General features: G+C 38.8%; 1 protein-coding gene across 1 annotated transcript in view; it reads left to right on the top strand.

The window, feature by feature from the left end:
- Window positions 1-13768, top strand: part of pld1a (phospholipase D1a) — a 33303-nt gene that overhangs the window by 6154 nt on the left and 13381 nt on the right. Inside the window, exons 2-10 of the mRNA XM_042389162.1 lie at window positions 6859-7071; window positions 7744-7913; window positions 8318-8460; window positions 9213-9324; window positions 9592-9657; window positions 10537-10595; window positions 10913-11005; window positions 11754-11906; window positions 13159-13308. Coding sequence (XP_042245096.1) covers window positions 6891-7071; window positions 7744-7913; window positions 8318-8460; window positions 9213-9324; window positions 9592-9657; window positions 10537-10595; window positions 10913-11005; window positions 11754-11906; window positions 13159-13308 — 1127 coding nt within the window. The 5' untranslated portion in view covers window positions 6859-6890. The remainder of the gene's footprint in view (window positions 1-6858; window positions 7072-7743; window positions 7914-8317; window positions 8461-9212; window positions 9325-9591; window positions 9658-10536; window positions 10596-10912; window positions 11006-11753; window positions 11907-13158; window positions 13309-13768) is intronic.

Below are 13768 nucleotides of genomic sequence, written 5' to 3'. Positions count from 1 at the left end.
GGAGAGACAAAATTTTCCATGTGTCACATGTTGAAAAGATTGACGAATGCCCATGCACTTTACTTTTATGATGCCTAATATTTCTCTCTCTTTGCTTCACCCCCTCCTGAAACTCTGCAGTTCTTCTCCCACTCAACATTCTTTCATTTCTTCATCTATGATTTCACAGTGTGTCAATTCCAACTAATTGACATTTAAGAGGGATGCGAGCACATGAAGGGAGAGGCGGACACTCTTAGCTCTTTCTGTTGATATTTATATATAAGCTGCTTGCTGGCTGTTAAAACTATCTCCATGACAACAGGACAGGAAGCAGGAAGTAGGCAGTGTACAATTGGAATGGAGTACAGAGATAACTCCCGCAGTTCCATTACATTCTCACCCTCTCTCTGCTCAACCGTCAGGTTGCATGAACAGAATTACCATGACCAGAGCTTTTATGCGTGTGTGTGCATGCATATATGTTTGACATCTGAGTCTACATGCACACATTCAAACTACATTCAGCATTCCAGGTCCCTCTGCAGTTGACCTATGTGAGAGTCAAGCCTGTGGGTGGTCATGGGTATTCTTAGAGCAGGGAGATAACCGCACTGTCATAAATATTTCTTCTGGAACTAAGATTGCATGAACTCCACATACACTTGGAAAGGTTCTTAGTTAACCAGTGGGCCTTGTTGAATTGAATGACATTGATGCATCCCATATGTCTACAAAGACCAAATCCAAAAAAAATTGCTTTCTCTTTGCTGTAGGACTTAATATTGGAGGTTTGTGGTATGAAAACACATACACTTTGATAGATTGTTACACAACTGCATGATCTTTTTTTAATCTTGAAGACTAAAAACAATGAAAAATGAATTACCATCAAGTAGATCTTGATGGCATTATGTTACTTGCACATAAAAACATTTAGTTGTTTGATCATCATGAAAGGTCAGTGGGACAAAATGCACACTCTATACTTCTGTACATGGACTAAATTAGACATCACACTGTTTTTTAATTGTGTGAAATGTCTTCCCCCACGCTGTTGTCCCTCTCTGCAAAATGTGACTTCACAAAATGTGTTCTTCAGTGTCAGTGTCGACGTAATTGACAAAACTTGAGAATGGCAAAGGTTGAGAATCTAAAAAAAAACATTAAAAAAAGGAGTTTAAATAATTTGTTACTCAAGTTATTGATTCAAACAATAAGAATGTTTATGAACATTACATTAGTGTTCTTGTTTCAGACAAAAAAACAAGACTATGAATGAAGAGTTAATGGCCTGGACAACTGGAAGCAGACAGACATGCAGACACTGTAGGTGTGACTGCTGGTGACTCTTCTGACTGTAGGAGCATGTTGGATCTTGTTCAAGAGTGGGAATGTTTACTGTCAAGCTGCTATCTGTTGGTGTATGTGTTTGTGTGTTATTCACTTGTCACGGACATTTTTAGTTCCAAACAGAGGAATTTAGCACTTTGCAGGGAAAGAAATACAATTTACCCGTTTTTTAAAACTTGAGCAGGGTGTGTTCTTTCGGCAGGTTTCAGTTTAAGGTTAAACTCAAACAAATTATGGTCAAATCGGTGTTAAATTTAGGCTTTAGTGACAGCTGATCAGCGGACAAGTAAACCTATGTGAGTCTCAGAGGGTGTGATTTCTTTTGCCTCCAATAACTGTAAAGAAACAATTGACCTTGTTCTTTTTCATTGTGTATAGACAGTATAATTATATGTGTGTTGTTCCTGCCCAAACTTGCCTCAGAGAGGACAGACCAGAAATCTGGTGAATCACCAGAACCCTCATCGTTTGGTGCTACTCCTCCCTGTTCACTTGAAACCAGACCAGAAAAGACCTATTTTTTCTGTTCACTGGTGACAACGAGGTTCCACTTGCTATGTCAATACATCATAATAGTCACAGCTGTTCTTTCTTGCTAGTCATTGTAGCTGCTGTCTCTGAAACTTTACACCACATTTCCTGTAAACCCCTTCTGTATGTGTCCTATCCAAAAAGGATGTTTATTTTTCTTATTATCAGCTGCTTTCTGGCTGCCTTTCATTAGTTGGTTTGTATGTTTAATGATGTTATGCTCATCTTTCATATTAATGCTTTTGGATCGCTGTGAGCTGGGGTAAGATAGCAGGGGGCATCGGCACTGCTTATAAAGACATTAGTCACGTAGCACATTCCCAAAATAAATCTTACAGGCCTTGTTAACATCCTCTGGAATAACGTTTATCACATTCTTGTCAAGTCAGTATTCATAAGACACTAGCCATACTTGTGAACTACATTTCTATACCACTACAATTGAGTTGAACTGCTAATACAGAAGACAGCGTAGAATAAATAAAAATGATTCGCAGTGATGTACATCAGTAACAATTATACTAAAACTTTTATGAACCTTTTCAGAACCTTTCTGCTGAGTCAGCTCCTCTCTTTCATTCCCCACTTTTCTGCTCTCTTGACTCTTTATTCTTCTCTACTCTGTCCTGTCTTGGGTGGAGGGAGGTTTATTAATGGACCACATAAGCATGGGGTAGTCTTGGATGACTTAGCATATTGCATGGTGGAATTTTGAGTCTTTCTTTTTGAGTGGTTTTTATTTCCCACTGAAAAGTGGAAGATTGAAAATGCAGTTGTGGCTGTTGTAACTACAGGACTGTTATTTCCCACACCCTGCCTGTATCCTGCCTTAGTAATGCAGGATTTTACAGATGACTGCTCTTGGGGCTGAAATGAAGCCGGAGCAGCTGTGTATCAAACACATGAAATAGGTCATTTTCAGGTTTAGCAGGTTTGTGGCATCTCAAGGATTGTTTCGAAACAAACAGGAGCTCATGTTCTTTGCAGTGTGTATTGGTGAGGTTATAGTGAAACAAAAAAAAGGGGAATTTAGTACAGTTTCACTGCTCTTTGCTCAACGTAAACATCCACTTAACATGAAATAAATGTAGCCTGCTGCATGTTTACACGTGTCTATGCTGCAAGGAGTAGTTGTCAAAAAGTTGTATTTTGACTGTGTTTACAATGCATATTGTGTTTATTTTTGTGTTAATTTAGCATTATTGCACAGGTAGAGGTGCACTTAATGTTATTGCTTCACGTACGTGTGGCAGGATGTGTGCGTGTGTGTGATGTGCATGTGGGTCCTAAAGGCCTCACTTTGCAAGGTCTTACTCAGTGTGATGGTGTCTTACAGCACATCTTACACAGTGAATCACATCACTAGCACACACTCCCATGGGTGCAGTCAGTGAAATCATTTACAGATACAGCATTGACAAAATACCACAAACTGTGGAGTAATATTTTGTAAGGCTGCCAAAAATAGAATGTTTTCAAATCTCAGTCAAAGAGAAATTATACTGCTAGGTTGGGGAAAGCAGAGACGTTACTGACCCGAATATAAAATAAGAATCTGTAAGCAGAAGATCCGTGTGGATGAATAAATGACTTCTTGACCCTAATAAAACACTCATCAGATACACTCTGGTGAAGCCGCCTTTAAAATGAAACTGGGGTGATGCTGTGCACATCCCAGGAGGACTTTATGTGTGTGTGTCTGTAACAACTGTGCATTGACATGTTTTTAGTCAACTTGTGTTTGGAAAAGATTTAGTAATACAGTAGTTCTTCCTCTTATTTGAAATATGTTTTATAAACTGTCTTCCTCTTGCATGTAGAGTCTGTCTGTGTGACAAAGATTACTGACATAATGTAGATGATTCAATGCTGATTCTCCTTTTGAAAATACATTCAGACCTTAAATAATGCAGATAAAGATCAACAAAATAATAAAAAAGGGTAATCAATAGAAAAATCAGTTTAAAATTTCAATGATGGTCTCTGTCCTATAGTTGTCTAGTTATTGCAATGTTTTTGCACTGTATAAGACATTGACCCATACCCAGAGGGCAAGATAATAAATGAAAGACAGAAGAAAATTAAGAAGTGACAAAATGGGCTCATCTGCACATAACAAGTCATTAAACTCGGGATGACATGTCTGATTTGGGTGGGGTGGAAGGTGTCAGCTGATTCCTTTATGTCAGTCACTGTGTGTGTCACTGAATTCCAGTCAGGCAAGTAGTTGGTCATTAGCTGGATTTAAGTAGGTTAGCTCTCAGGGATGTGTACATGTGAGTGGACGTGTGCTGATAAATACTCCTCTGAAGTCACGAACAGCAAGAGAGAGCAGTTTGTGCCATGCACATTTTATTCAGGCAGCCATAACTCCCAAACAAGGTTAATTTTACTGTAAATGTGCCGTACTGGAAATTTGGGTGCGGTAGTGAGTGTATGATCTCAGTACTGCTGAGTTTCAGAAGCACAAAATAATTCTCTGAATCACCAAGATAATAAACCAATCTGACTTTGTCACAACCTGAATTGAACCCTTTTAACCCCCCTTTCATAGAGAGAACAACTTAATCTCAGCCCACCACAGTTAAAGGCACTGCCCATTCTCAAAAGCTCTTCTGTTGTCGGGTTGGTGCAACATTTATCGGTCAGAAAATAATTTATTCTCAACAACACTTTTGGATCCAAGATACAAGCAATTAAGCACTGCAGCCCTGTCTGGTGCAGTATTAGAGATAATATAACAGGGTTTTTTCCTGATTTTAGGACTGTATTTCAGCATGATTGTTTTCTTCATCATTAAAAGAAAATGGCAAATGTTTCTGCAGAAAAATCAGGTTTTTTATTTTATTTTATGGCTCCAAGAATAATGATCAACACAATGGTTTGTAATTAGTGGATAAACATAACAACTGTGGATGATTTCATAGAGAGCACAAGGGGATTACTTAATCTTAACATGAGCGTAAGATCTATGACTCATACTATGTTTGGCACAGATCACATCCCAGCTATGTGACATTTTTCAGTAAGTGAGTTATTTCTACTTCTACTTCATCCATCTGTATATTTGTTGTCCACTGCATATGCTTAGCTTTAGTTGTCAAAAGTAATCCATAGATATTTATAGAGCTTAAAAATAAAGCTTTTGAAGCTTTATTTTTAAGAGCTTTAAAAATAAAGTAACGTTAGGAGACACTGTTTAATTCAGCACATATTTTTTAGGTAAATATAGACTTATTTCAGTAAAAATATAACCTAAATGACTAATTAACAGGAGATCCATTACCAATCATTATGTTACATTGTCATTTTTGTCAGTGGAGTTTGGTGCACTTAATGTTACTCACTTCTCTGCTGAAAAGTCCTCGGCAACTTCATTGTGGCTTTCACCCTTGGAGCAATTGCCTCTCACGCTGTGCTGTTTGATGAAGTGCTGCCCAGCAAATGCTCCCCTCTGGCCAGAGACCTCCCAGCCGCACAGCCAATGCAGAAGCTGAGGCTGGGGGCGGAGGCAGGTGTCGGTTGCTTCCGACTCCTTCTGTCCTCCCAGCCGAACAGTTTAAAATAACTCCTTGAGTGTTAACATTGAGCGAAAATGGCCCCATTCACTAGTAACAGTGGATTATCTGAAGTGAATCCTAGTTGTATCCAGTTGAAGTTTGAAAAACTATCCAGTGTAAAAGTAATAACTATGAGTATGTATGATGTAGTGTTTTATATAGTGGGGGAGGGGTCATGCTGGTAACCCCTCTACATCATCAAGCCTCCATTTCTGGCCCGCCCAAAAAATCCTGAACACAGAAATGACGAAAAACAGTTTAACACTCTAACTCCACAATTCAATAGTTCAGTCTTTTAACATGTTTACAGCAATCATTTTCTGACATGTATAATGTGTTAAGAAATAAATCTCTGATTTTCCTTTACATGGACTTTATCTTCTATCTTTGGGTTTTGGACTGTTGATCAAACAAAACAAGACTTAAGATGTTACCATCAGCTCTACAAAATTATAATGGGCATTTTTCACTATTTTCTGACATTTTATTTTTAAAATGATATAAAATAATTGGCTGATTAATCAATAATGAAAACTATTGTTAGTTGCAACCGTATATATTTACCATCTTTATTATTAACCTTGTGTTTGGAATAGGCAAATTTTGGAGCTATGATTACAAAACAGACATCAGATCCTATGTTGAACGTCTCCTTTCTGTCACCTGATTGGCTGATTTTCAGCACTGAACTGTCTCATTTTTACATATTCCCATCCTAGTGCCACTGTGTCTAGTATGCTGTCCACATGTTATCCTCTAACATGTGTTATGCCTCACCCTTAGCTGGCCTTACGGGGTGAACAAGATGTCACCATTTACCCAAAGTAAAACCCTAACACTTTTTAAAAATACCCAAACCATGGGATTTATTAACAAAAACAAATAAAATCCCAGGCTAAGCAAGACCAGCAGTCCACAAACAAGAAGTCTCTCTCTCTCCACCCTGCTGTAGCAGCACCTTTGTGGTGCTAGGTATCTAGGTGCTAGGTAGGTCATCATTCATTCATTCATTTGATTAATTTACTTCAATAAACTCATATGTAGTAAACTTCTACTGGTGTTGTGTCCATTATTATGTTTGGTGTTTGAACCAGCCATAACATAACAATGGGGGCTCATCCGGGATTACAACTGTCTCTCGTGCGTATGTTTGTCAAAGGTCCTGCATTCTTCTGGGTCCTTTTGGGACTCTTATGTTAAAACAGCACGGTTTGGTAACCAGTCGTGAGAAGTATGATCACTAGAGGTCAAATGACCCTCTCTGTGGGATTGTATGTACACTCAGGAAATGGTCACATCCTTACAACATGAACAAGAACATGTAAACCCAGAAATTCTCAAGTTTCCATTTATTCCGCAGAACATGACTACAATGTCATAAAGTTTTTCTGATTTTTCAAAATGATCATTTCTCTTCTCCTCTCCTCTCCTCTAGGTGAACCCTGCTCAGGGGCTTAACTGCTAAGCATGCAGGGTAAAGCTGAGCCCACTACCAGTAACCTCAACCTGGTGAACTCGGAAGTTTCTGACACCACAACGGTCTTGGACGAACACGACGGCATCAAGATGGCTGACCTTGTGGAAAGCTTGGATACCAGAGAGCTGGACTTAGGGGAGGGAGAGGAGGTCGATGATGGAAACTACGTAGGTGTGTTTGTATTTGCCTGTTGTCTTTCTGTATTGAATATTATGATCTCACCATCATTTCCCTCAAGTACAAGATTATACCTAAAATAGACTAAATCAAAAAACAGAACAAAGAACCCTGAGTGATACAAACACCTACTGTACAGTAGGTGTGATTATTTTGAAAACAATATATTTAAAGAATACTGCAAAAACTATTCAAAAGCCAGTTAAAACTAAACAAAGTGCCCATTTATTCCAGTGATAAACAGTTCAGATGGTAGGATTATGCAAACTCCCCAAGAGACTGAACTTGATGGAACGACTGTACATGTCTCTGTAAGCCCAGAGCAATAAGTTCATGCTGTCCTCTTAGGGTTGTACCCAGGGTCTCTGGGAAATGTAGGAAATTGAGGACGGCTAAGTGAGAGTGAGCCTCTTAACTGGTATCTAAACAGTGCAAGAGTCTGAGGGGTCACTATTTCCTTTACGTAATTTAGATCTCACAAACTTTACCAGAGAATAAACAGAAACATTTGACCTAACGCTGCAAACTAGCAATGCATAAAAAAAAAAAATCTTGAACAAAGGCCGACTTTTCAGCAATGCAGCCTACTCGCCTCCAAAACCAGCCCGAGAAACTCCTACATGCACAAACTGAACAACAACCGCCTCTCTCTCTCTCTCTTCCTAGGGGACTGTCGTATCCCATTTTCAGCCGTGTACGCCACAGTGGGCTTTAAGGAGGCCAGTGCTACGGTCTACCTCCCCACTGTTCCCATTACTGCACGGATCCTGGAGGTGGAGAGATTCACCACCGCACAGGACCGCTTCAACCTGTCTCACCACAGGAGTGTCAACAAGGTACTGCACAGAGTATACAATCACAAAAACAAAGTGTCTCACACTTTCTCTTTCATGTTGCGCAATTTATTATTTCCAGAATACATCAACATTTTGTTTTGGATATTTATGCTTATTTTTGTTTATTTATGGCAATGTTTTGGCAGGTTTAATTTTAAAAAAATGAATGCTTTAAGTTAAAATGCCTTAATTGTTATTATAAATCACTAGAATTAATTTTAGTCACAATTCTTACAGACTTTTTATACACTTGAATTTAAATATTTTCTCCTAAAGCAATTAAAATGATTCTAACCTTAATGTTTACCCTGATATATAATACATCATCATTTACAACAGATATTTTCTCTCTCTTACTGTAAACACACATTTCTGACTTTCCACCTATGTGTGTGTGTGTTTAGTCTCTGCCAGCAGTGTTTAAGATTGAGCTGAAGCACGGTGAGTTTACCTGGATGGTAAAGAGAAAGGAGAAACATTTCATGGAGCTGCACAGAGAGCTGAGGACATACAAGACCCTCATGAGGATACCGCTGCCATCACGCAGGTTGGCGCCTTCACACACACACACGCAGATTTACACTTCCACACAGACGTGCATATGTACAAACACTAATTTACACAAACACACATGCACATTTGTTTTTTGTCACTGTGCACTGACTCACAGTCTTTCCATGGAGAGATAAACCTTCACCTCAAACCAAGTCTTAACTCTATGAATTAACAATTTGATCTTTATGTCCTCAAATGCACCTTTCTGTCTCTCCCTTTATTGCCCTCCCTCTCTGTCTCTGTCTCTTTTTCACTCTGGTGATGTGCCCACTTGAAAACAATAGAATGATGCCCTGTGGATTTTAATAGTATTTGCTTTGGTCTTACTCTCTCTTTCACTCTCTTTGTCTGTGTTGTTGACTTTTTTTTATTGTGTCTCCCATAAAAGGGTGTATTTTCAAATTCTTTTTGGTGGTTGTATCACTGTTTTCATATGATTATTGTCAATTTTGCCGCTCTGCATCCCTGGCCGATATAAAACAACACACTGAGTTAGCCTGCTGTCATCTAATTCAAGCTTTTATATTTGCATGTCCCAACACCTGTTCGCTGGAAGGTACACAGGAAATTATGTTGTTTTACCATCAGGCAAGCGGTATAGAAGCATCAGAGCCAGATCCAGCAGGCTCAGAGACAGCTTCTATCCGCAAGCCATCAGACTGTTGTACTCTGGGACTTTGTGAACATACATAACACACACAAACATACACACAAACTCTTGGTTTCTCCTCTTCTCTTTCTCAGCCACACAGTGAGGAGGAAGACAGTGAGGAAGAGTGAGGTGAGGGAGATGCCCTCCCTGCCCAGGGGAGGAGGAGATGAGCTGGTGCGAGACGAACAGGTTTCCAGCAGGAGGGTATGTCACAGCATTGTGTTTGCAGCCTTTGTTTTCCTGGCTGGAAAATCCACTTTTGTCATATTTTCACTTTATGGAAAGGAGCTCTCCTGGCACTCACTTGTTGCCATGGTACTTGTCAACACATGTATCCTCTAAAACACTCTCTCACTGTGTGTATGCTTGTGTGTGTGTGTGTATGTGTGTGTGCATGGAAGTGTTTATATGCATGGATTTTGTCATTAAAATACTCACAGTGGCCAAAATATAGTATATGTGTTTCTGCAGAGACAATTAGAAGACTATTTGAACAAGCTGCTGAGGATGGCTATGTACCGCAAATATCACCATACGGTGAGTAATCCTACTAGGCTTTGCAATGTCACACTTAGACATAACCTCAAAATGACTGCTTGCCAATCTAGATTTTAACATTTATACTAATTTTGTGTGTATTGGGAATTTCTTTGGATATGAACCAAATGACTCATGTCAGCTAGACGCCTGAGATGCACTTTTAAAGTAAACATAATTAGCAGTGTTTTTCTACCTTATTCCATGTTCTACCCTTATGGTGGAACATTGAGTGTTGACACAGATGCTTAATCTGTGTGTACCCATAGCACTGTGTCTGCTTTATGTTGACACAGTCAAGGAATTTAAGCATATTATCGCTGCTCATTGTATGTTACCCATATGTGTTAAAGGCCTGATGACTCCTGAATGCATGGAATAAAAAAAAATGTATGTCAGCCTGAATATAAGACAGTTATTTTTCTGGAAATTACATATACAAAAGGGTATATACTATACCTTGTGTTACAGATAATTTCTTTAAAACAGCATTGTCATTTATGTTGATTATCATCTTCTACACTGCATCCAAATACTTTTTATTTGTTCAAAAGTGGAAGTTGTCTTATATTTGGACCAATAAAGAAATGTATAATATGTTCTCTTCATTATACCCTTATGGTAGATGGAGCCTTTGAAACAGGTCAACACTATGTTTAGCCACAGCGTAGTGCATCTTTAATGCATCATTCTGATGCATTAAAGTTTATATTTGAGGTGACAATACATAATTTAAGATGAGCTGAATTCAGATGGATAGTATGTGTGGATGTAATAGTTGCCTGCCCACAGTCACATGTCGATGTTTGTATATCACTTTTTTTCTTCACAAGAGTCACCATGTGAAGCCTTTTGTTGTCTCTTCTTGTCTATTCTCAGATGGAGTTCATTGACATCAGCCAACTATCTTTCATTCATGACTTGGGACCCAAAGGACTGTGAGCATTTTCTCCTCTTTGAATCCCTTTTCATCCCACCTGTAAAAACTGTTATGTCAGTCTTGTCTCAGGTGGATAAGACATTAACAGTTAACAGCAGAGTGAAGCACTTGAGCTGAAATCTGAGATCAGGATGAAAAAAATGCTTTTTTGAGTATGCTTATTTACAAATTTTACAGAATATACTTTCCTTATACCCAAGTTTTTATATATATAACATATTTAAAGCATGAAGTCTATTGTATATTTTTCTTAATGTCAAACTCCACAAAAACGTGTTGGCTTATCCCTTTACTGTTTTGTTGTGTCTGTTCCAGGGAAGGGATGATTTATAAGCGTTCAGGTGGACATCGTATCCCTGGCATGAACTGCTGTGGTCACAGCCAGGCCTGCTACCGCTGGTCCAAACGGTGTGTGGTTACCTCTGTCTTTGTCTCTTGCTCTCTTTGTCTCTCTTTAACAATACTGTCGTTTTATACTATAATACACAGGAAGAGAGACTTGCATTTTTCCCTCTCTCCTTTTTTCAGTGAATGTCTTTTTTTTTTTTTTAAACTGGCAAACATGTCTAAAAATGTGGGTGTGATGAATGCTACGTACAAAAGAAATTACACATTCCCAGACGCAGATTTCTGGCATGAAGCTGTCAGAGTGTGGGTGTTAAAAAATAGTGGGTAAAAAAAAATAGAAAAAAGTTAAAACGCAGTCACCATTCATTGAAAATTAAAAACATAATAATGATAGCATTTTAATAAGAGGTATTTTTGGCTCTCTTGTGTATTTATTTATGTTTGTACTTTGCAAACATCTTAGTATCTTAGTATCTTCAACCCAGCTTCATTGACGTACACCACCTCATCTCTCTTCATCTGTTCGTTTTTCATTCTTTCTCTTTATCACAGCCAAATTATTATGTGAGCAGTGTTTTATTGTTATTTTCTAAAGACAACACAAAAAAATCCCACACGTTTGAAACGTTCAGCCCAGCCACCTACCTCTCCGTGATGATTTTCTTCCTACACCCTTAAGAACCGGTCCACAGAAATCAATAGAGATCCACAGAAGTTTACATAAAGTAGACACACAAATCATAAATCTTCATGATGACAGTGATGATGATGATGATAATGATGACAGGTATTTGTGTGCTTTGTGTAGCTGGCTGGTGGTGAAGGACTCATTCCTGCTGTATATGAAACCAGACTCAGGGGCCATCTCCTTCGTCCTGCTGGTGGATAAAGAGTTCAGCATCAAGATGGACTCCAAAGACACAGAGACCAAACATGGAGTCAGGGTCGATAGCCTATCCAGGTTATATTTTTGTTTGTGTGTGTGTGACTGGCTTATTCTGTTAAAATAAAATCGGTTTATGATGTTAAAATGTATTCCAGAGGGTTATTTTGTGATGGGGTAGTATATTTTCTCTCAGTCTGTCTCACTCAGTCCTTAAACAGTGATTTCCTTCAATAAAAGAAAAATACAACTCCCACAACCCCCAGAGAACAGGCATACCTGTTGCTTCCATTGTGAGTTTTAATGTGTAGGCAGCCATAGTAGCTATGGAGAAGATGTTAAATCTCTCCCTTTGGTGAAAATATATTGTATTTCATTCGGGTTTGTTGAATCTACAACCGCAGAGAAAGGTGTTTTAACTTTTCCCTGTATGATTGTGGCATGTCAACCCCTGGTCTGGCACCAAAACCAGATGTTTAAAAGCTAAAAATATTTTTTTTCCATCCAACTTGCGCTGAAAATCTCAACCAATGTTAAAAATAAAAATAAAAAAACATAAACAAGACTAAGCCATGCTAGCGGCTGCAAGGTTCAGCATGAAAAATGTCTACCATGTTCACCATTGCAGATTAGCTTGTTAGCATGCTAATATTTGCTAATTAGCCACAACGTACAGCTGAGATCAATGGAAATGTCATTACTTTTTCAGGTAATTGATCATAAACAAGATGAAAAATCAGGAGATCCCCAAAGGCATTACATTTCATCCTGAATGGCACATGAATGTCTGTACCAAATTTCATGGCAATCTATCCAGTAGATCTTGAGATATTTCACTGGATAAGTCAATACTTTGACCTGCTAGTGGTGCTACTGACAAAGACAGGGGATAACCAAAGTCACAATGAAATAATTCTCTGAGGTGCATGACTGTCAGTCTGGACAAGAAGGACAGACCAACATTGCCATCCCTGGAGCCATAGCTACAGTACATTGCTTAAATTGGTTGTTAATAGTCTGGTATTATAGGGTGGATTGTTGTCTTAAGTTTCTTTCCATTCCAACCTCCTGAAGGCTTATTTTAATTCAGGAATAATTGCTCAGCTCTTTTATCTCACAAAAGGAAAACAAAAATGCCAGCTTTGATAAACTGTTCAGCGGTGATAAGATAAATGAGACTAAAAGTCACATAATTGCCTCATGTTTTGGAACCAATGTTGTTCATGCCTATAGCCCATAACAAGACTATATGTGTCTGTGTGTTTGAGCACAGACATTAAAGTTTATTTCATTGTGTCTGAGTTTGTGTCTGTGTACATTCTCATTGCAGGACATTGGTGTTTAAGTGCAGCAGCTACAGACATGCCCGCTGGTGGGGTCAGAGCATTGAAAGCTTTGTGAGGAATCATGGGAAGGCTTTCCTCCGAGATCACCGCTTTGGATCATTTGCACAGGAAGAGGAAAACATCCCTGCCAAATGGTAGCTATACTGGGAGAGAAGTTTTGCAGTCTCTTTCCTTCACCACGCAGATTCTGTGATATTGAATTGTCCGTGTGGTAGCGTCATTACGTTTGTACTCAGCAAAGAGCCTGAGGGACAGACATGTGGGCCTGTGAGCGAATGGAAAAAGAGAGTGTTTAAAGAACAGTTATGTCATGATGACACAGCTATGGGTGTAGCCTGCACGGTTAAGAAAGTCAGGGAACTTAACAGACAAATGCATTTTCATGACCCTCTTATTGCTCTTGTTTTTTGTGTTGTTTTTTCAGTCTGCTTATGACTTACTTGTGGTTTTGTGGTAGTTGTAAGGCGACCTGTGATAGGACAGTGTGTGCTAAAATGACACAAGTTATTCATTGACTGTACACAGTGCAAAGTGAAACACTGCATGTGCATGTTTGCATATGTCTACCCAAGCAAATGTGACAGTGATGACTGA

Source organism: Thunnus maccoyii, chromosome 16 (genome assembly GCF_910596095.1).
Source record: "Thunnus maccoyii chromosome 16, fThuMac1.1, whole genome shotgun sequence".
NCBI classification, from domain to species: Eukaryota; Metazoa; Chordata; class Actinopteri; order Scombriformes; family Scombridae; genus Thunnus; species Thunnus maccoyii.
This window is presented reverse-complemented; position numbering and strand designations above follow the sequence as displayed.